At 44.1% G+C, this 22,520-nt stretch overlaps 1 protein-coding gene across 2 annotated transcripts in view; it reads left to right on the top strand.

Annotated features, from left to right (window-relative positions):
• Positions 1-22,520, top strand: part of DRD2 (dopamine receptor D2) — a 186,561-nt gene that overhangs the window by 93,268 nt on the left and 70,773 nt on the right. The window contains exon 1 of one of the 2 annotated variants that reach the window (XM_047823990.1): positions 6,655-6,988. The exons of the other annotated variant lie outside the window; for it this stretch is intronic. Within the exon in view, the coding sequence (XP_047679946.1) occupies positions 6,828-6,988 (161 nt within the window). The 5' untranslated portion in view covers positions 6,655-6,827. Of the gene's footprint in view, positions 1-6,654; positions 6,989-22,520 lie in introns of those variants that run through there. 2 annotated transcript variants of the gene reach the window in all.

The following is a 22,520-nucleotide window of genomic DNA, read 5'->3' as shown; positions in this document are numbered from 1 at the left end:
TTAAAAATGGAGTCCCTTGGGCCTTTTAGCTATAAAAGCACTGCGATTTCAAACAAGTTGTGTCTCTCCTAATATTTATGTGGGTTATTTAATGGGGGGGGGGGCATTAGCTAATTCTCCCAAATAATATTTAATAATGTTGATCATAGCCTTGCCTTGTTCCTGAGTTTAATGGAAATAGCTTAGAATTTCAGTTTAGCATAAAGTTCACTATTGTTTTAGATATTCTTTTTATGTAGAAAACAATACATAAAATGTATGACCTATATGCAAATAATAAAGCATTATAATAAAATGAATACCTGCGAACCCACCAACTACTTAAGAACTACAAAGTGGTTTTGGGGCGCCTGGGTGGCTCAGTCGGTTAAGCGTTTGACTTCGGCTCAGGTAATGATCTCACAGTTCGTGAGTTTGAGCCCCGCGTCGGGCTCTGCGCTGATAGCTCAGAGCCTGGAGCCTGCTTCACATTCTGTGTCTCCCTCTCTCTCTGCCCCTTCCCTGCTCATGCTCTGTCTCTCTCTGTCTCAAAAATAAATAAACATTAAAAAAATTAAAAAAAAAAAAGAACTACAAAGTGGTTTTGATTTGTATTTCCCTGATGAGGAGTGACGTTGAGCATCTTTTCATGTGCCTGTTGGCCATTGGTTGTCTTCCTTAGAGAAGTGTCTATTCATGTCTTCTGCCCATTTCTTCACTGGTTTATTTGTTTTTCAGGTGTGGAGTTTGGTCAGTTCTTTATAGATTTTGGATACTAGCCCTTTGTCCAATATGTCATTTGCAAATACCTTTTCCCATTCCATCGGTTGCCTTTTAGTTTTGTTGATAGCTTCCTTTGCAGTGCAGAAGCTTTTTATCTTCATGAGGTCCCAATAGTTCATTTTTGCTTTTAATTCCCTTGCCTTTGGAGATGTGTCAAGTAAGAAATTGCTGCGGCTGAGGTCAGAGAGGTTTTTTCCTGCTTTTTCCTCTAGGGTTTTGATGGTTTCCTGTCTCACATCCAGGTCCTTTATCCAATTTGAATTTATTTTTGTGAATGGTGTAAGAAAGTGGTCTAGTTTCATTCTTCTGCATGTTGCTGTCCAGTTCTCCCAGCACCATTTGTTAAGTGCCAGGCAGAGTGGCTAAAATGAACAAATCAGGAGACTATAGATGCTGGAGAGGATGTAGAGAAATAGGAACCCTCTTGCACTGTTGGTGGGAATGCAAACTGGTGTGGCCACTCTGGAAAACAGTATGGAGTTTCCTCAAAAAATTAAAAATAGATCTACCCTATGACCAAGGAATAGCACTGCTAGGAATTTACCCAAGGGATACAGGAGTGCTGATGCATAGGGGCACTTGCACCCCAATGTTTACAGCAGCACTTTCAAAAATAGCCAAATTATGGAAAGAGCCTAAATGTCCATCAACTGATGAATGGATAAAGAAGTTGTGGTTTATATATACAATTGAATACTACTTGGCAATGAGAAAGAATGAAATATGGCCCTTTGTAGCAACGTGGATGGAACTGGAGAGTGTTATGCTAAGTGAAATAAGTCCTACAGAGAAAGACAGATACTGTATGTTTTCACTCTTATGTGGATCCTGAGAAACTTAACAGGAGACCATGGGAGAGGGGAAGGGGAAAAAAAGTTACAGAGAGGGAAGGAAGCAAACCATAAGAGACTCTTAAAAACTGAGAATAAACTGAGGGTTGATGGGGGGTGGGAGGTAGGGGAAAGTGGGTGATGGGCATTGAGAAGGGCACCTGTTGGGATGAGCACTGGGTGTTGTATGGAAACCAATTTGACAATAAATTTCATATTAAAAAAAAAAGAACTACAATGTGACCAATTTTATTTGCTCTGTGTCTTCTCTCTCTGGTAGCCTATCCCCTCCTTCCCCAGCTCCAAAAGATAACTCCTAATTTGGTGTTGCTTTTAGGAAATTATTCATTTAACTATGATTGTATTTCTTTATTCCTTATTATCAATTTAATTAGGAATAGATGTAAATATCACATGTTTTTTCAGAATCTGTTGTCACAACCACTTGGTTTTTCTCTTCTGATTAATTGAATCTAAACATTAATAGATCTCTAGATGTCGAACCTGTCTTCATATTCCTGGAGTAGTCCCTACTGAGGACTGTGATGTACTGAGTCTTTTTATACCAGTGAGTAGTTTTATTTGCTATTGTTGCATTTATAACTTTTATGTCTTTCTTTTTTTAATTTATTTTTAATTTTTTAAAATTTACATCCAAGATAGCATATAGTGCAACAATGATTTCAGGAATAGATTTCTTAATTCCCCTTACCCATTTAGCCCATCCCCCCTCCCACAGCCTCTGCAGTAACCTCCTGTCAGTTCTAGCAGTTTTTTGGTGGAATCTTTTTGGTTTTCCAAATAGAGTATCATGTCATCTGTGAAGAGTGAAAGTTTGACCTCCTCCTGGCCAATTTGGATGCCTTTTATTTCTTTGTGCTGTCTGATTGCTGAGGCTAAGACTTCCAATACTATGTTGAATAACAGTGGCGAGAGTGGACATCCCTGTCTTGTTCCTGACCTTAGGGGGAAAGCTCTAAGTTTTTCCCCATTGAGGATGATATTAGTGTTGGGTCTTTCATATATGGATAGCTTTTATGATCTCAAGGTATGATCCTTCTATCCCTACTTTCTTAAGAGTTTTTATCAAGAAAGGATGCTGTATTTTGTCAAATGCTTTCTCTACATCTCTTGAGAGGATCATGTGGTTCTTGTCCTTTCTTTTATTGATGTGATGAATCACATTGATTGTTTTGTGGATATTGAACCAGCCCTGCATCCCAGCTATAAATCCCACTTGCTCGTGGTGAGTAATTGTTTTAACATATTGTTGGGTCCCATTGGCTAATATCTTGTTGAGGATTTTTGCATCCATGTTCATCAGGAAAGTTGGTCTATAGTTCTCCTTTTTAGTTGGGTCTTTGGTTTTGGAATCAAGGTAATTCTGGCTTCGTAGAAAGAGTTTGGAAGTTTTCCTTCCATTTCTATTTCTTGGTACATCTTCAAGAGAATAGGTGTCACCTCTTCCTTAAATGTTTGGTAGAATTCCCTGGAAAGCCATCTGGCCCCAGACTCTTGTTTTTTTAGGAGATTTTTTATTACAAATTTGATTTCTTTACTGGTATGGGTCTGTTCAAATTCTCTATTTCTTCCTGTTTTGGTTTTGGTAGTGTATATGTTTCTAGGAATCATTCCTTTACTTCCAGATTGCCCATTTTGTTGGCATATAATTGCTCATAATATTCTCTTATTATTGTTTGTGTTTCTGCTGTGTTGGTTGTGATGTCTCCTCTTTCATTCTTGATTTTATTTATTTGGGTATTTTACTTTTTCTTTTTGATCAAACTGGCTAGTGGTTTATCAATTTTGTTAATTCTTTCAAAGATCCAGCTTCTGATTTCATTGATCTGTTCTACTGGTTTTTTTTTTTTTTTTTTTTTTTTGGTTACAATAGCATTGATTTCTGCTCTGATATTTATTATTTCCTGTCTTCTGCTGGGTTTGCATTTTATTTGCTGTTCTTTTTCCAGCTCTTTAAGGTTTAAGGTTAGGTTGTATATCTGAGACTTTTCTTCCTTCTATAGGAAGACCTGGATTGCTGTTTACTTCCCTCTTATGACTACCTTTGCTGTGTCCTAGAGGTTTTGGACTGTGGTGTTATCATTTTCATTGGCTTCCATGTACTTTTTAATTTCCTCTTTAACTTCTTAGTTAGTCCATTCATTCTTTACTAGGATGCTCTTTAGTCTCCAGGTGTTTGCTACCTTTCCAAATTTTTCTTGTGGTTGATTTCGAGTTTCATGGTGTTGTGGTCTGAAAATATGCATGGTATGATCTTGATCTTTTTGTACTTGTTGAGGGCTGCCCCAGTATGTGATCTATTCTGGAGAATGTTCCATGTGCATTGGTAAAAAATGTATATCTGTTGCCTTAGGATGAAATGTTCTGAATATGTCTGTTAAGTCCATCTGGTCCAGTGTGTTATTCAAAGCTGTTGTTTCCTTGTTGATTTTCTGTTTAGATGACCATTGCATTGCTGTAAGTGGGGAGTTGAAGTCTCCTACTATTATGGTATTATTATCAATGAGTTTCTTTATGTTTGTGATTAATTGATTTATATTTTAGGTGCTCTCACATTTGGAACATAGATGTTTACAATTGTTAGGTGTTCTTGGTGGATAGACCCCTTAATTATGGTATAATGCCCTTCTTCATCTCTTGTTACAGACTTTATTTTAAAGTCTAGATTATCTGATATATGTATGGCTACTCCAGCTTTCTTTTGGTGACCATTAGCAAGATAGATGGTTCTCCAACCTTACTTTGAATCTGAAGGTGTCTTTAGGTCTAAATTGGGTCTCTTGTAAACAGCATATAGATGGATCTTGTTTTCTTATCCATTCTGTTACGCTATGTCTTTTGGTTGGAGCATTTAGTCCATTGATGTTTAAAGTGAGTACTTACAGATATGAGTTTATTGCCATTATGTTTCTTGTAGATTTGGAGATTCTGGTGGTGTTCTCTGGTCCTTTCTAGTCTTTTCTGCTTTTTTCCCCATCTTTTGTCCCCCTCAGAGAGTCCCCCTTAAGATTTCTTGCAAGTCTGGTTTAGTGGTCACAAACTCCTTTAATTTTTGTTTGTCTGGGAAACTTTTAATCTCTCCTTCTATTTTGAATGACAGCCCTGCTGGATAATGAATTCTTGGTTGCAGATTTTTCTGATTCAGCACATTGAATATGTCCTGCCACTTCTTCTGGCCTGCCATGTTTCTGTGGATAGGTCTGCTGCAAACCTGATCTGTCTTCCCTTGTAGGTTAATTTCCCTTGCTGCTTTCATGATTCTTTCTTTGCCTGAATATTTTGTGAATTTGACTATGATATGCCTTGTTTATGGTCAGTGTTTGTTGAATCTTATGGGAATCCTCTCTGCTTCCTGGATTTTGAGGTCTGTGTCTTTCCCCAGGTTAGGAAAGTTTTCTGGTATGATTTGCTCACATAACCCTTCTACTCTTTTTTCTCTCTCTTCATCTTCTGGGACCTCTATGATTCTGATGTTGTTCCTTTTTAACAGGTCACTGGTTTCTCTAACTCTTAAATAGTGCTCTTTTGCCCTAGTCTCCCTCTTTTTTTCTGCTTCATTATTCTCCATAAGTTTGTCCTCTATATTACAGATTCTCTGTTCTTCCTCATCCATCCTTGCCACCATGGCAGCTATTTGAGATTGCAACCCAGTTATAACATTTTTTATTTCATCCTGACTAGCTTTTACTTCTTTTATCTCTGCAGAGAGGGATTCTAATCTATTTTTGACCTCAACTAGTATTCTTATTATCGTGATTCTAAATTGTGGTTCAAACATCTTGTTTGTATCTGTGTTAAGTCCCTGGCTGTTGTTTTCTCCTGCTCTTTCTTTTAGGGTGAATTCCTTCATTTCATCATTTTGAAGGAAGAAAAGGAATTAATAAGGAAAAAAAAGTTTCAAGTTAAAAAATTAAAAACAACACACACACACACACACACACACACACACACACACACACACACAAATCAAGTAAATGATGCTAGCTCCTAGGTGTGTTTTGGTCTGGTTACCGAAATGAGCTTAATAGATTAGAGAAAAAAGGGAAGAAAAAAAAGAAAAAGAAGAAAAAGAAAGGAAAACATTTGAAAATTTGTGAAATGTATACAATGAAATAGAATGATGGAAGTAAAATAGAATTTGAAAAGTTTACAAAAAAGAAAAAATATAGTAGAAAAAATAAAGGAAAAATATATACATTTTTTAACATTTATTTATTTTTGAGACAGAGAGAAGCAGAGCATGAACAGGGGAGGGTCAGAGAGAGGGAGACACAGAATCTGAGGCTCCAGGCTCTGAGCTGTCAGCACAGAGCCCGACGTGGGGGCTCGAACTCACGAACCGTGAGATCATGACCTGAGCTGAAGTCAGCCGCTTAACTGACTGAGCCACCCAGGCGCCCCTAAAGGAAAATATTTTTAATAAAAATTAAAAAGAAAAATAATTTTTTCTCTTTATTCAAGAAAAAGAAAAGAAAGAAAAGAGAAAAAAAGAAAATTGAACAGATGGACCAACGAACAGACTGAAATACAATTGAAATTACAGTTTTCCCCTACAAGTCAAACTGTGAAGAATTTTATAGTCCGTAAACTAAGCAGGTGGAGCCATCTGTGGTGTTCCTGGAGAGTAAGGTTGCTCAGTTGGGCGGGGCTTAGTGTAATGGCTCTGTGCTCCACTAGATGGCGCTGCTTAGTATACTGGGGTGGATCATTGTGGTGCTTGTAGGTGTGTATGCGCATGCGCGGGAGGTGCGAAAATGGTGTCACCCAGCTACCCAGCCTCCAGTATGCAAACATTGTGCTCTCCTCAACCAGCAATCACGCACCCATCCTTGGTCTCCAGCTTTCTTCCACTGCCTGCTTTTACACTGTCCGTGACCAAGCCATCAGGTTGCCAGGCGGCCCATCCTTACTGAGTTTTATGTCAGATGCGGCTGTGTGTCCCGACCCCTCACTTCTGAGGGACTGCGGCTTTGACCCCTTCTGCCGCTCTGCTGGAGGGTCTCAATCAGCACTGGCCAGGTGCCGACCTCACCCAGGAACTTTCGCGGGACCATGCTGCTGCTCCTGCTGCCCAGAGACTGCAGTCGGGTGCCAGCCTGCCCCAGAAAAAGTTGACACGATCGTGTAGCAGCAGCATTTCAGGGATTATGGAAAATCACAACACACACCTGGCACCAGGCTTCAGTCCCGACAACCTTGTTTTAGCACCGGCAAATGTGGTTGTTCTCCCGGGTCCACTGGGGCCTTTGCCTGCGGGCACACAGCCTCTACCCGATGTCCTCCGAGCAGGGAAACCAGCTTTCCCCATGTGGCCTGAAGACCCCGGACTTCACTCGGCTCCTGGGGATTCGCCCTTCTCACCAGAGCACCACCAGGTATCGAGCTGCGCCATTTCAGACTCTGCGTTTCCCCCTGTTTATAGGGTCTTCATGGAATTCAAACCCTCTCCTTTCTCCCTTTTTGGCGGCTGTTTCCACTTTTTCACTTTCTCTCCAGCTGCTTTTGGGGGAAGGTGCTTTTCTCACACTACCTCAGCAAGCAAAGCGGCTCCCTGCCCTCCGTGGCTTCTGTCTCCCCCAGTTCACCTCTCCGCGCCACGTACCTGCTGGGTTCTGTGTTTCAGGTTGTGCAGATTGTTGTGTCAATCCTCAAGTCAGTTATCTAGGTGTGCAGGATGGTTTAGTGTTGGTCTGGCTGTATTTTATGGACAAGAACTTCCATGCTGTTCTGCCATCTTCGCTCCTCCCCCTATGTCTTTTTTTATAAGTGAGATTAGTCAATATTTTAATGTCATACTTTGGTATGAAGTTCAACTAGCTTTATTGGTTCTAAAATCAGTTAGAAAATTTCCACTTTTTCAATGGTCTGGAATATTTAAAATAACATAGAAATGATCAGGTTTTAAATGTTAGATAGAACTCGCCTGTAAACACATCTGGATCTGGAATTGTTTTTAATGGTACATCTTTAGTTGTTTTTCCAATTTGTTACACAATTATTGTCTGTTCAGATTTCCTTTCTCTCTTTGGGCCAGTTTTGGGGTTATTATTTGACTAGAAAAATCATCCACTTCCTTTAGAGTTTCAGCTATGTTGGACAGAATATCAACTTACTGTATATATTGTATATCTGTGGTCACTTATATCCTTTTTTCCCTAGTATTGTGTACATTTACTTTTTCTGTTTTGTCCTTAATGAATGATGCAGCAATTATTTTATTTCATGATTTCCCCCCCCTAAAAACCCCAGGGGCGCCTGGGTGGCTCAGTTAAGTGTCTGCCTCTTGAGCTGGCTCAGGTCATGATCTCATAGTTTGTGAGTATGAGCCCTGTGTTGGGCTCTGGGATGACAGCGCAGGGCCTGCTTGGATTCTCTCTCTCTCCTTCTCTCTCTGCCCCTCCCCTGCTTGCACACACTCTCTCTCAAAATAAAGAAACTTAAAAAAAAACCCAGCCTTTTGGCTTCGTTTACTCTTCGAATTTTTTTTTTTTTGCTGTTCTCTGTTTCATTAACTTAGACATGCATTGTTATTACTTTTTCTAACCTCTTTTGGTTTATTTGTTATATCCAATTTTTTAAGTTGAATACTTACCTAATTTATTTCCAATTTCATTAATAGTAAAAGGGGAAACTTAAGACCGTTAAAATTTCTGTAAGTAGATTTAGCTATGCTGGATACATTTTGATACGTAGTATTTTCTTTTTGATTATTTCCCATTTATAATTTAAATGTAGTCATTATTTAAGAAACTAATGACTGTATCTGAAATTATAAACACATACTTTACTTTCAGTTAGGTGTTACTGCTATTAGGGTTTTATTTGGGAAGGAGGCTATTGTTTATTGTTGATTTTTGGATTTTTAAAGATTCTGGTCAGAATATAGCCTATTACAAGCCTTATGTTTTGTAATTTTTAAATTTTTAAAAATATGTATTTTTGAGAGAGACAGTGAGATCGAGAAAGAGAGAAAGAGAGAGAGAAAGAGAGATAGTGTGAGCTGGGGAGGGGCAGAGAGAGAGGGGGACACAGAATCCAAAGCAGGCTCCAGGCTCTGAGCTGTCAGCACAGAGCTCAATGTCAGGCTTAAACTCACGAACCGTGAGATCATAACCTGAGCCGAAGTCAGATGCTCAACCACTGAGCCATCCAGGCACCCCATGTTTTGTAATTTATTAAGCTTTGCTCTGTCCCAAATGCATGATGAATTTTTGTGAATGATTTTCTGAAGGTTGAATCAGCCTTGTGTTTTTGTGTTAAACCCTACTTTTTCATGATATATATCTTTCTATAAGTTGTTGAATTTGGTGTCTAAATTTTTTGCGAAATGTTTGCATCTGTGTTCAGGAGTGAAATTTGTTTATGATGCTCCTTTCTTTTAATGTTTCTGTCAGGTTTGGATATCAAGATTATATGCGAGTTGGGAAGTGTTCATTTTTTTTTTTTTATTCCTTGTGATTTTAAAAAGATTCAAGTGTTTCTTCCATAAATTGTTGGTCAACTAACTGATAAACCATCTGGAATGGGGGTTTTGCATGTCGAATTCTTCTACTAATTCAGTTTCTTTAATTCTTACTTAGAATTATTTAGCTTTTCTTCATAATTTATTTAATTCAATTCTATTGATGGAAATGTTAATTGCTTTCAGTTTTCACTATTACAAGGGATGCTGCAGTGAACACATTTCTACAAGTATTTTGCAAAGATATGTATTTTTATAAGATACACTCTTATAAGAGGAATTGCTGGACCACAAAGTATGAACAGTTTTAGCTGTGTTTGGTTTGCTATCAGATCCTCTCCTGAAGAAGTAGCATTGGAGACAGAAACGCCCTCAGTGTTAGTTATTTATTGTGGGTAGCAAATTACCCTAAGACTTGATGGCTAAAAATAATTATAAACACTTATTATCCTCACAGTTTCTGTGAGTCAGAAATTTGGGAATGGCTTAGTTCGGTGGTCCTGACTTGGGATCTCTCAGGAGATGGTCATCAAGATGTTAGTCTGGGCTGTGCATCTGAAGGCTTGTTCTGAGTGTGAAGGATCCACTTCCAAGACGCACTCATATGGCCAACAAGTTGGTGCCAGTGCTTGGTAGAAGACCTCAGTTTCTCCCCCCATTGTGGATTCACCACAGACTGCTTGAATATTGTCACAACATGGCAGCTGAGTTCCCCAGAATGAGCAATGAGAGAGAGACAGACAGACAGAGAAGGAAGCAGCAATGCATTTTGAACTGGCTTTAGAAATCACACACCAGGGCGCCTGGGTGGCGCAGTCGGTTAAGCGTCCGACTTCAGCCAGGTCACGATCTCGCGGTCTGGGAGTTCGAGCCCCGCATCAGGCTCTGGGCTGATGGCTCAGAGCCTGGAGCCTGTTTCCGATTCTGTGTCTCCCTCTCTCTCTGCCCCTCCCCCGTTCATGCTCTGTCTCTCTCTGTCCCAAAAAAATAAATAAACGTTGAAAAAAAAAAAAAAAGAAATCACACACCATCTGCCACAGTCTATTCTTTAGAAGCAGGTCACTGATTGATTCTGGCCCACACTGAAGAGAAAGGGAATTAGACTCCACCTCCTGAAGGAACAAGTGTCAAAGAAATTGTGGGCATATTTTAAAACCATTATAGCCTCTCTGTAAGCCTAATTTAAGTGGATTGATCTCCTTGGCATAAGCCTTCAAAAAAATGTTTTTAAGGAGAAGTTCTCAGCCCGTCGAAGGCATGGAGGGAGGCAAATGGAATCAGCGGGTGAGGGTGTGGAACTGGGGCTACAAACTGTCAAGCGCCTGCTGCCCTTAATGTCCAGTGTCCTCAGTATCCTGGCTACTATCCAGGTTCAAGATGTATGTCTTAATTATGTAAATGGAGCGATTATGCCATCAGGGGCTCTGGTAAGCTAATTACTAAATAAGAAATCGATGCTGAGGTCAAGATTAATGAATCTCAAGGCTCCCAACACTCTGACTGTAATTGCAGTTTTGAGGATCTTATTTCCACAGACCATGCCAGGAATCTTGGAGAGAAGAGGGCCCTTCTTGCTGTGACTGATTCATTGAAACCCTGCCCAAGCTTCCTCCTCTCATGTATGCCAGGGGCTGGAAACAATCTTTGGCACACCTCTCCCATCCCATGGCCACCTCTGCACTTACCCAGTCAGCCTGTAATGGCTCAGGCTCCCGGGAAGTGGCCATGTGGATTATTATGGCCAGTACCAGTGGGGCGGGAGGGGCTTCAGCCAGAGCATCAGTTCTATTGGATGTGACATTTGCATTTGGAGGACTGAGGCCGGACGAGAGGGTTTCACTGGGGCCCCTTTCTTTCCAACTCTCTTTTTTGCAGGAGATGTCTGATTGCCCCTGACAACAGACTAGACTGGACAGAGAGGTCCCCTGACCCGAAAGGCCCCTGGAGGCACAAGAGCGCCTAGTCTCCTCATTGTCCACCCTTTGCCCTCCCCCACTCCCACATCACAGGGCTCTGGACTCTGTCTCTCTTGCTTTACATGGCTGTTTTCCCTTTAATTCCAAATTGTTTTGTCTTGCCCTCAGCTTTTATCTAGTGCTTGTAAAAGAAATAGCCATGTTTAATCTGGTTCTGCAATTATTATAAAAATACTGTTGAGGACCATGACTGGTACATCTGCAACAAGATGATGAGGGAGATTTGTCTGGTGTCCCAGAATTGTGGCCAAGGTCCAAACCAAAGCAGTGGACAAGAGGCACTGAGGAACCTCTTTGGAATTAAAGAGGGCTGTCCAGGAGCAGAGCCAATGCAATATGACAATGTGGTCAGCAATCAGAGGTTTAGGAAACAGCCTGATACCTTCAACCCACCCCTGTTCCTGAGCCCTGTTCCTGCACTCTTGTTTACACAGGGAGAGGACCAGGGAATGTAGAGGGGTGGCATCACAGCTGCCAACCTTCCAGTGTTCATGGTGACGGGCAATTCCCTTGTCTCCCCATTGGAAGACATGTTATCACAGAGACCATTGGTTACTCCTGGGCTAGAGATTTTTGTAAGAGGCCCGTGGAGGTGGTCCATGCCAGCAGAAGGAGAAGGGGGTGTAGAGGGGCCAGAGGAACCCCCTCCCACTTTCACTCAACCCTTGGAGAATACAGAGGAAGTCCAGGGTATTTCCTGTGGCTACACCTGAAGGAGCATAGAATGAGGAGGGTCAGGAGCTGTGGGCTGCCCAGATGATTGTCATAACAAGTGAGGAGAGCCTTGATCCAGAAAGAGTTGAGGGCTATAGTCCCAACTGAAGGGGTACTTCCTCTCCAAGTGGGTCCTTGTATGAGAGGAGACCCAGCATTAATCCAAACCCCCACCCACCTTCCACATGGAGACCACAGCTTCAGTAGGTCCGCTAGCCTCACATGGGACCAGAACCAGGCCAAGATGGGAGATAGCTTCTCACCACTACCAGCCCTCGGCCATGCTGAGATGCCTCCTGCCTCCCCATGCCCCCTTCCTGCCCCTAAAGCCAAGAAAGCTGGACCCAAAAGAGGGAGGAGAAGGAGCAGAGGTGAAGGAAGACTCTCACGCCATTCATTCCACCTTGGGGTCCCTAGAGCCACAGCCTGCCTAGAGTTTAGGGGGCGGGGGAGGAAGGGCTTTGAATGGTTTTAAACAGACTAGACTGAGTTTTTTAATAACTCAAAGTGACAGAACATTCACTTTATGCCCAAAATATCATTAAGTGATGGGGAAAAGGGATTCGACAGTACACAGCAGAAAGCAGTGACTGGAAAAAATTAACTTTTGTGTTTATACCCCACTGAGTTGAGACTCTTCAATAACCCACTGCACATCATTCCAGTCAGTGCTCCCTGAATTAAGCCCTGTGCAGGGAAATTATTCTCAGAACTTTTGTCAAGGCTGTCCAGGGCACGAGGAAATGCACACACATAACCTATGAAGTCAAGATAAAATGGGAAGGTCTTTTGAAGGGGAAGTTTGGCAATAGGTGTCCTAAGCCTTGAAAAGAGCATACTTCTGGCCCAGCCATTTTATTCTTAGGTATATATTTACTTATTGTTCAGTAACCTTTTATGGATACCATTAATGAGCAGGGTGCTGTTCCAGGTATGTTGAGCAAGACAGACTGGATCCCCTCCCTCACAGACTTTACAACTTGGTGAAAGGGAGAGCTAGGAAACAGGTCTGGCTCCTGCTCTAGCAGAGGGAAGACAGTGGCAGTGGCCCCCACAAGAGGGACAGCCAACCCAATCCGTGGTGGTGATGGGGATGGCAGGGTGTTGGGGGAAGTTCATCTGAAGAAGTGATGCCTGAAAGATGAACAGGGATTAGTGAGGCGAGGGCTCGCAGGTGGAGGAAAAATGTTCTAGGGAGTAAGAACGTGCAAGAGGCAGAGAGAGCAGGGGTGCTGAAAACCCAAAGAAGTTCAGTTTGGCCAGAAGAGAAACAGGAACGAGGGGATGATGAGCCCGGGAGGCTGGAAAGGGAGGCGAGGGACTCTAAGGACATAATGCAGGGTGATGACACAGACTCACCGAAGCACCAGCTACGATTATGAGATCCGAGATCTGAAGCTCGGATGTCAAACCATAGCGTCCCGGCGACACCAGTATCATAAAAACACTGCTAGGCTATAAAAGGGGGTGTGGAGGAATATTTATTGGCATGAAAAGATGTTTATATTGTCAAATAAAATCAGGATGGGGCATGTTGGTGGCTCAGTCAGTTAAGCATCTAACTCTTGGTTTCAGCTCAGGTCATGATCTCGAGGTTCATGAGTTTGAGCCCCGCATCAGGCTCTGCACTGACAGTGTGGACCCTGCTTGGGATTTATCTCTCCCTCTCTCTCTGCCCTTCCCCTAGCGCGCTCTCTCTCTCTCTCTCTCTCTCCCTCTCTCTCTTTCCTTCTCTCTCTAAAAATAAGCAAACATAAAAAAAAATAAGGATATAAATTTTGTATAGTATGTGTAATATGGTCTTATTTTTATTTTAACAATTATACAAAGATTCTGTGAAACATGTGTATTAACAGTTACTGGGTTTGTAGGTGAATTTCATTCTTCTCTTTTTGCTCAATTGTAGTTCCTCCTATAGTTTATCTGTGTGCAGGAACTGCTAGCATGGTAAAGAAGTGAAAGTTATAAGACAAAATCACTTATATGTAAGCTGAAAACATTGAGTGCCAGGAAAATCCTAGTCTCCATGTTGAAAGCATGAAGAAATTATTCCCCAGCCATGCGGCCCCTCCATCTAAAGTAGACCCTTTCCTTTCTGTCCCTTGAATGCAGCCTGCTGTCTCCTTTCCATTGCCTTGTTCGGGTTGGCCCTTTCACCAAGAATTTCTTCTCCATACCACTTGTGGTCTATCTAAATGCTCCAGATCTGTCACAGCGCAGCTCAGGTGTCCCCTTGGCACAGGGGAACATGTGTACAGACTTTATAACATGTATACGGACTTCAGGTACTGCCCATGGAAACCGTAGGATCCAGTCGTGACTTCACCACTTCCTAGTTAAGTGATCTCGGAAAATTTACTTAACCTTTAAGAAATTATTTTTTTTTCAGTGAGATGTTGTAAGGATTACAATATATTATAATTCAAGTCCCTTAAATTACCAAGCACTACATGTATTCAACAAGCATTTATGAAGAACCAAGCGTGCCGTTGACATTAAATTAGACATTACCCAAATGCTAGTTTTATTATAACACTCAATTATCAATAATAATCTTCCACGGAACTTAGCAAATAACATTCTGCTTTGTGCTTCTCATGTTTCACCTGTGAGTGTCTTGTTAATTCTTTTCTATTCTGTAAGTTAATTCTTTTGAGTTACCAAATATTTATCAAATTCCCACTACAAGCCTGGTGGCGATTAAAATGATGAGCAGGAACCTGACCTCCTACAGTTTGATGGATGCAACGGGGACCTTTTGAAGGCTTTAAGGAAGGCAGTGATTTGATGGGATTTGTGTCATTAAACATACCATGTTTTTTCCAATTAGTTGAAACTTTCTTCCCTCCTTTACCTCACTGAGTTTTGCCATTCTTTATGTCTCGAATTGGATGTCACCTCCTCCAGGGACACTTTCCTGACCTCCAAATCTGGGTTTTGTGCCCTCAACATGCACCCTCTGTGCCCCAACCACTTTCATCACACTGGGTTGTAATTGTCTGGTTTCCAGTCCATATGCCCCTAGACCATAAGCTTCATGAGGCCGACAGAGCCCATCCCCACCTTTTCATACTTATATCCACCATGTCCAGCCAGAGCACAGGGTAAGTGCTGAGTAAGGGTTGGAAACACGGCAACCCTGGAAGAGGGATTCAGGGAGGTCATGGGAAGAAGCCAGACTATAGTAGGAACAATAGTACAAAGCAAGAACAAGGCATGCATCCTGGAAACAGTAACGAGAGACACTTCCTTAGGGAATCTTACTCTAGAAGAGTAGAGCCTAGAAGGGCAATCACTAGAAGAGGACACAGGAGACTGAGGGTTTGTTTTGTTAGATGGGAGAGACGTAAGCGTGTTTAAACACTGATGGAAAGATCCGGAAGAAAGGAGATTAAGATACAGGAGATTGATTTAGTCAAGTATTGCTGCAATCATGCTGCATAATGAACAACCCCCACTCTCCGTGGCTTATGGTGAGAATAAGCATTTGTTTGACTCACTCGTGTCTGCATCCCGTTGTAGGTCTGCATATTCGGGTCCATTCCATGTTCTTCCCATCCTCCTTGGGCCATGAGCCGGCCAGAGCACGTTCTCCTCCTGGTGCTGGCAGAGGCAGAGGTGGCGGACGGGGTGGGGACACGCATGATCTCTTAAAGCCTTGCCTCAGAACAGGCATGTTATCACTTCTGCCCACAGTCCACTGTCTGAAGTCCACATGGCAACCTCGATCTTGCCATCATTAGGGCAGGTATAAACAGTCTATCCACAGTGCACAGTGCAGGCTAGATTGTGAAAGGTGACAAGAAAGTGGAGGCTGAGAGGGTGAGTGTGCTGGCAGCAAGAGGTGCTGATGGAGCCAAAGCTGGGAAGGGGCACAGGTGCAGAGATGAGAAGGCCAAGTCTGAGTGAATGTTTGCACAGTGGAGCCGTGCAAGCTGCTGACCAGCCCAGGCTGTGGCAGTGAAGGCTGTGGTTGAGAGGAGGTGACCGACACCAGCTATAGCTGAGCCATCCAAGCTCCAGGAGGCAGGTGATGAGAGCCTCCAATGTCACAGGAAAACTAGAGACAGAAGGAACTGGGAGGCAGGATGTCTCAGGGTCCTGGAGAAGACAGGAGGACAATGGCGTGGGGACATGGGCTCCCAGATGACAGGCAGTGTCTGGGAGCATGGAGAATGCCATCCCCAGCTCCAGACAGAGACATTTCTGGATTGTGGAAGAAACAACAATTCCAAATGGAGGAGCCTGCAGGGAAAGCAGCATTTGGGGGGAAGAGCCAAGTTTCTGTTAAGTAGGAAAGAGAAGGGGTGCCTGGGTGGCTCAGTCGGTTAAGTAGGAAAGAGAAGAGCCATTTGGATGACAAGTCTGAGGGAACAGGAAAGTTTGTTTACCATGGTAGCTTCTACAGGAAACTATGGGGATGACTTTGCTGCAGAGGGAGCCCAAGGTAGGGGAGAGGGGAGACCCACCAAGGGCAAAGACAGCATGGAAGTGAGGCATGTCTTTCTGTCTGTCTGCTGCGGAAAGAAGGTGCCACATGTTTCTGAAAAGAGGGCATCCAAAGCCAAGAGAATTTGTTCCTAGGACTCTCATTGTGTGGGAAAAACAATAGATGTCCCTGGAGGATGAGCAGCCCTACTCATTAGAAAAGCACAAGGCCCTTAAGAAATGTTTAATAGGGGTGTCTGGGGGACTCAGTCAGTTAAGCGTCTGACTTCAGCTCCGGTCATGATCTCACAGTTCGTGGGTTCGAGCCCCACGTCTGGCTCTGTGCTGACAGGTTGGAGCCTAGAGCCTGCTTCGGATTCTGTGTCTCCCTCTCTCTGTGCCCCTCCCCCACTCATGCTCTTTCTCTCTCTGCCTCTGAAAAATAAATAGTACGTTAAAAAAATTAAAAACAAAGAGAAATGCTTAATAAAATGAATAAATGTCAAACAAACAAAGAAGCCAATACTGGATTCATAAGACATCTTCTCCTCTATTAGAAAGGGCAATGGCTCTAATCTTCTGCTCCAAGCGACGGAAAGGGTCCATAGCCTTCTGTGCCACAGCAAACTGACCCCTGTTGCTCCCAAAGTTTGGAAATTCTCTGCCCAGAAATGCCAAAACTTTTGGCTATGGGTTTTGATTTCTCATTAACCTTTACAGGGCCTACCTTGATGATTAAATTACACATTTTCTTCACCAGGTCATCTCCAATTAAGACGATAATTAGCTTCCATGTTTTATCAAGTATTTACCAGCCTGTCTATGAAAAGGCACTTAATGAAAACAATCAGGACATGTAATCACATTAACAAGGGGGAGCCCATGGGGAGGATTTGAAATATCTAACAGTAGACCAGAGAGGAATGGGACTTCACAGTAAACACAGACCCAGTACTGACTGCCACAGATCCAATGGCACTTGAAGGAGAGTATGGGCCAACTGGGAGTTTTCTAAGACTTTGAGCAAACTGGGCGCTTTTTACCTTGGCTGGTGTGTGCACCAGTGTGAGCAGTAGGTCTTGAGAGCATCACGGCCAACAACAGTAACAACTTCCACAACTACTACTATTTGTTGGGCGCTTATTGTGTGTAAGGCATTGTACCAGGGGCTCTGTATGCATTATGCTAATTCATACTTCCTGACCCCTTGGAGGTAAGCATAATGCTCAGCTATATTTTACTGATGAAGCAACTGGAGCTCAAAGAGGTGCAGTGACTTGCCTAAGGTCACGTGGCTGGTCAGGAGCAAAGCTGAGACTTGGATCCCCAAGAAGAGGCGTGCTCCTTCACGTGGCAGAGAGGTTCTGGCTACAGGGGCACCTGCCACAAAAATGGCCTGGACCAAAGGCCACAGCTCCACAGCACATATACTGCCTGTCGCTCTCTCCAGTTCTCTCCATGCCAGACCTCTCTGATTTATCATGATACTCTCTCCCATGGAGTGCAGATGTGGCCTCATCGTCTTCCTTCTCCATAGCACTCCAGGCAGCCACTAAATCAATCCCAAGTGGTAGGTGAGATGGAGTTTCTTTGCCACCCTTGGCATAGATGCTCCGTGAAAACATGAGTGACAAGGCACTGAGCATGGGTTTTGAGGGACCCAGCTTTGAATCCTGGTTTTCTCTATTCCAGCAATTCCAGAGCCCATTTCACCATCTGTGAAATCTGAGGGTTGTGAAGATCAAATGAAACGTCAGTGTGTGAACTGCCATGTCTGTAGTGGGGCAAGGCCCCAGGGAAGAGTTTGCTTCCTTCTTTCACAAGTGGTGATTGACACATTTAGACTTGGATCAGGGGCAAAGGTGGATACTTAAAGCCTTAGAAAACTCCCTGGTGGAGAAAGACAATGCCAGAGTAGCCTGGATCCCAGGGAACACATGAAGAATCTCAAGGTCTAGGGGCAAGGTAACAAGTGACACATATGTGGAAGGGCAGCCCAGTCAGGTGTGGAGAGACCCCATGGGATTCAGAGGCAAAGAAGCCAATCCTGGAGGCGACTGAGAGCCCCTGGGCCAGGCCCAGCCTAGATCCTATCCAAACCTATACCAGCCAAGGTGGCCTGAGGTGAGGCTTCAATAACCCTGGGATGAAGCATGTGTGCTAGACAAACAGGATGTGTCTTGCTTGGCCTTTTCATTATTTTCCATTTGGGCTGTGTTTGGTTTTCTTCTAGTTTTTTTAAGTTGCAAAATATCAACTTACTCTGTATTGATCAGAGGAGAGAGGGGGCTGTCCATGCTGAAAAGGAAGGTAGTGGGCGTTGAGTGGCCTGGATGCCAAGAGTCCTGAGGGTGATGACCATCTGAGGGGAGATTAGGAGAAAGTCATGGAGTTGGAGAAGCCAGAGAAGGGGGTGCCTCAAGGGTGTGGAGGGGAGGTGATTGGGGAAACAGTGGTAGACTCCAAGGGCTTCTCCTGCCTTTAATTTCAGTCTCCTGTCAGATTTAAGTAGAGTGCTATATGTCCCTCTTGAGTCTCAGTGTCTTGGTATCTCCTTTACCCCCTCCAGGTCAGACCTTGAGCTGATGAAGGTGGAAGAGGTCTAGAACCCCCAGAGGGAGAGGTTGGCAAGGCAAGGATCCCAGCCCAGAGCACCAGAAAGAAGGAAACCGTGGTTCAGAACTAGGTCCCAGTTTAGGGTGAGTGTGTGAGGCTCTTCTGATGGAAAGGATTGGAGGCTTTCTTGGGCCACTTCAAGTCAGGGTGTACATGTGTGTTTGGGTTGAGGGAAGGAGCGTTATAAAGAACATAGAAATAAAGCAATTAGAAATCTCAACCACATATCCAAGCCTCATGGATACCAAGGAGGGTGTAACAACCAGGCCTTGCATGAAGAGCAGCAGCTAAAGTCATGCTGGATTTTGCGGAGCCGAGAATTACAAGACTGGGCCAAACCCAAGCAACTCTAGGGTTTTGGATCCTGCACGTCTGCTTCTTTGTGTTTATCTGCTTCTCAGGCTGTGGACCAACCCCCTCACTCTACTCTTAACTTTGGCTTACTTATAATTTAGTTCACTCATAGATGTCACTTACTCATGGTTGCTCATGGTCCTTGCCTCTCCCAGTCTCCCTCTGCATCAGTTTCTGCCTGCACTGCCAACTGAAAAATTCTCTCTAGACCATGTCCTAGTCTAAATTCTTAATAGAGACAATCTAATTTCTCTAGTGCATCTAATGGTCTCAGGTGAGAAAGAACTTTTTAAGTCAGGTGATCTCATGTATTGGCTGCCCTGAGTTGTCCCACTATGAGACGAATAGTTTCCCATTGAAGGCAGCCTGTGATGGTTTAACTATGCATCTGGTCTGTGTCCTCTTTGTCCATACTGGAAACTCCCAAAGGGCAAGGCCTGGACACTGAGTAGTGCTCCATCTTGAGACTTTGCTCCTCCCTCCTATGTCAGTAAGGATGGTCCCTGAGGACTGGTGGTGGGAGCTGAGTCTAACAGTGGGCATCCACTGGCCCCATGTATGGAGAGCAAAGGGAGGTAAAGCCCTAAGGCCAGGAAGTCTCAGGCAGCGCTAGTCAGCTGAGGTCCACTCCAGTCTTTATTTGTATCTAGGTGTCTAAATAGGGAGACTGGGTACCACTGGGTGGCATCTTACCAAATTTCACTTTGTACATTGGCAGAAGGAGACTGTCCCTCATATAAATAATATCCTAGAGCCTTTAGGGAGGCAGGAAACTTCTTCCCTCCACATTGGGTTATACTGCCTTTCAACTGTGTAACTGGTCTGGGTCTAATTTCTGTCCAGATTGCCACACTCTGGTCACCAAGCAGTGCTCAAGCTAAACGAGAATGGTTCCACGCCTCCAGTGTGCCCATCCAGTTCCCACAAAGTCTCTGTGAAGTCTGAGAGGGCTGGATAGCTGGTTATTGCAATGCTGTACCCTTGGCTTGGGAGGTTAATGCAACCAGAGAAAGTAACTAGGTGGAGACACTGGCATGAGCCAGAAGGTACAGTACCTTAGGCTGTGGATTATCTGGGGCTGGTGTTGGAACCTGCAGACCCCTTTTGAGGCCAACCTCACCACAGCTCAGGCCATCCCCTCTGAGGCCTTTTATGGGGCTCTAGGCCAGTTATGTGTCAGGGTCTTTAGTTGTGGGCAACAGAAACAGATCCTGGCTAGTTTAAACAGATCCTGGCTAGTGAGGAACTGAGTGGAGGTGAATGGGGGGCTCCCAGAACAAAGACTAAACTGAGAAGATGAGTGGTCACCAAGGCAGCTTCAGTGACAGAAAGGAGACACAAGTGTCTTTTAGCAGGAGCTGTCTGACCAAGGCACCCAAACAGCCACTGCAGGGCACACCGGTCACCCCATGAAGGACTCCTAGAGATCTTACACTGTGAAGTCACAGCCCCAAGGGCAATGTTGAGATGAGAGCGTCCTGGTCATATGCTCATGCCCTGCCTGCCAGGGGATGGGGAGAGGAAAGACCCCTCCTTTAGCCTAGGAGTGAGACCCACGGTTGGTTGGTGGTCACATGGGAGATTCTCTTAAAGGGGGAGCAGGATTAGATGGTGGATAGCCAAAAATGGAGCCAAATTCCTCCACTGCCTTGAAGCTATCCACTTGAATCAGTTTGAACTGCTTTTTCGTGTCCCGAGCACTCCAACCCGTGTAGCGTTGTTTGGTCCTCTGGCAGGGCAGGGGGTGGAGGGGTCTGCCCTTGGTTCTCACTCCAACTATGACTGGGTTCACCTGTCCCATCTTGCTCTCCACAGCCCCTGCCCTGAAACTTGGATTTGTACTTTGGGTGCCCCGCCAGGCTGAGTCTCAGCAGGAGACAGGCTACACACTCAAATGGGTTAATTTGAGGAGAGTTTAGGAAAGGAGACTGTTACAAAAATGGAGGTGGGGCTAGAGAAACCAGGGAGGATAATGCAGCCTCTCAGAACTAGTGATAATGGGACTCCATTACCACTTGGAGGGACTGAAGGTGCCAAGGGAGGGGGCAGTTACCATGAGGGAGACAGAGCACAGAGACAGAGGCAGAGAAAGAGAGAGTTGGGTGACAGACCAGAACACAGATAGTTGAGCTGGGCCTGGAAAGAGCAGTGAGGGGGCAGCGCAGGTCTGTGGGTCAGGGAGCAGTGTGGTCATGGCCTTGGACATGAATGTGGAACGTGTGTCTAACGGGCAATTTCAATGTGTGAGGAAGATGCCTCTGCTTGAAAGTAAGCAGTGAAAGGGGTTTCTTCAAATCCATCCCTCAGTTTGGTCCTGCAGTCGAAGGACTGAGGTCTACGGTTGTTTCTCTTCCCTCTTCCCGTGATGCCTCCTTCTCTGGAAGAAGGGGAAGGGGCCATTTCATCTTTCTCCAGCCTTATCTAAGGGCTTGCCTTGAATCGCTTCCCAGCAACCCAGCTCTCCCCTGGCTTTCCAAATCTTTGGGCAGATCCACCTGCCATCAGATCTGCCAGAGCCCAGGTGACAGACTTGGGGACCCTCTATGAGACCTCAGAGAGGCACCCCAGTCTTTCCCAATAGCCCCTTTCCCTCCCCCCAGGTGGGCCCCCAAATACTTGGTTTCTATAACTGTAATAATAGTCCTCCCTCTGAAAAACTTACCCACTATTTATGCCTAATTATCACGCGGCACAATAATGATATATATAACACTTAATGTGTCAGGTTAACTGTGTTCAAAGTCTTGTTCCATTACAACAGCAAACTTGCTTGCTATATCGTTAGTATTTAACCTCTCTGGGCCTCGGCTCCCACGTATGTAAAATGAGGGGTATTGATTAGATGAGTGCCTCGCCACCCAGCTGGTGCTCAGAACTACTGGTTGGCGGTTTAGAAATACAGAACCCTAACCCCTGCCCCCTGAGTTCTGACCTAGTAGATCAAATCTATATTTTTCTGTTTCCCAGGTGTTTTCTATGGTATCCAATTCAAGGACTGACATTTGGGCAACTCTGAAGCAGATAATCTCTGTGACCCTCTCCAAAACTCATTTATTCATTCATTGCTCATAGACTTCAGAGGGGATGCTAGCAGAGATGAGGCTGGACAGAGGCAAGGGACAGATATGGCAGACTTCTAATCCACTCTAACAGAATTAGAATTCATCTCAGAGATGACGGGAAGGCTTTGAGGGGTCTCAAGCAGGAGTGACACAATCAGATCTATGTGTTAGAAACAGCAACTTTGTGCATGGTGAAAAATGGGCTGAAGGTGGGAGGCTGGGAAAAGGCTTTGGTCATAATCTGCCTGAGATGATGATGGTGACCTGGATCAGAATGGTGGCAGCAAGTGGACAG

This window comes from Prionailurus viverrinus, chromosome D1 (assembly GCF_022837055.1).
Source record: "Prionailurus viverrinus isolate Anna chromosome D1, UM_Priviv_1.0, whole genome shotgun sequence".
Lineage (NCBI taxonomy): Eukaryota > Metazoa > Chordata > Mammalia > Carnivora > Felidae > Prionailurus > Prionailurus viverrinus.
Note: the sequence above shows the minus strand (reverse complement) of the source record. Positions and strands in the feature narration are given on the sequence as shown.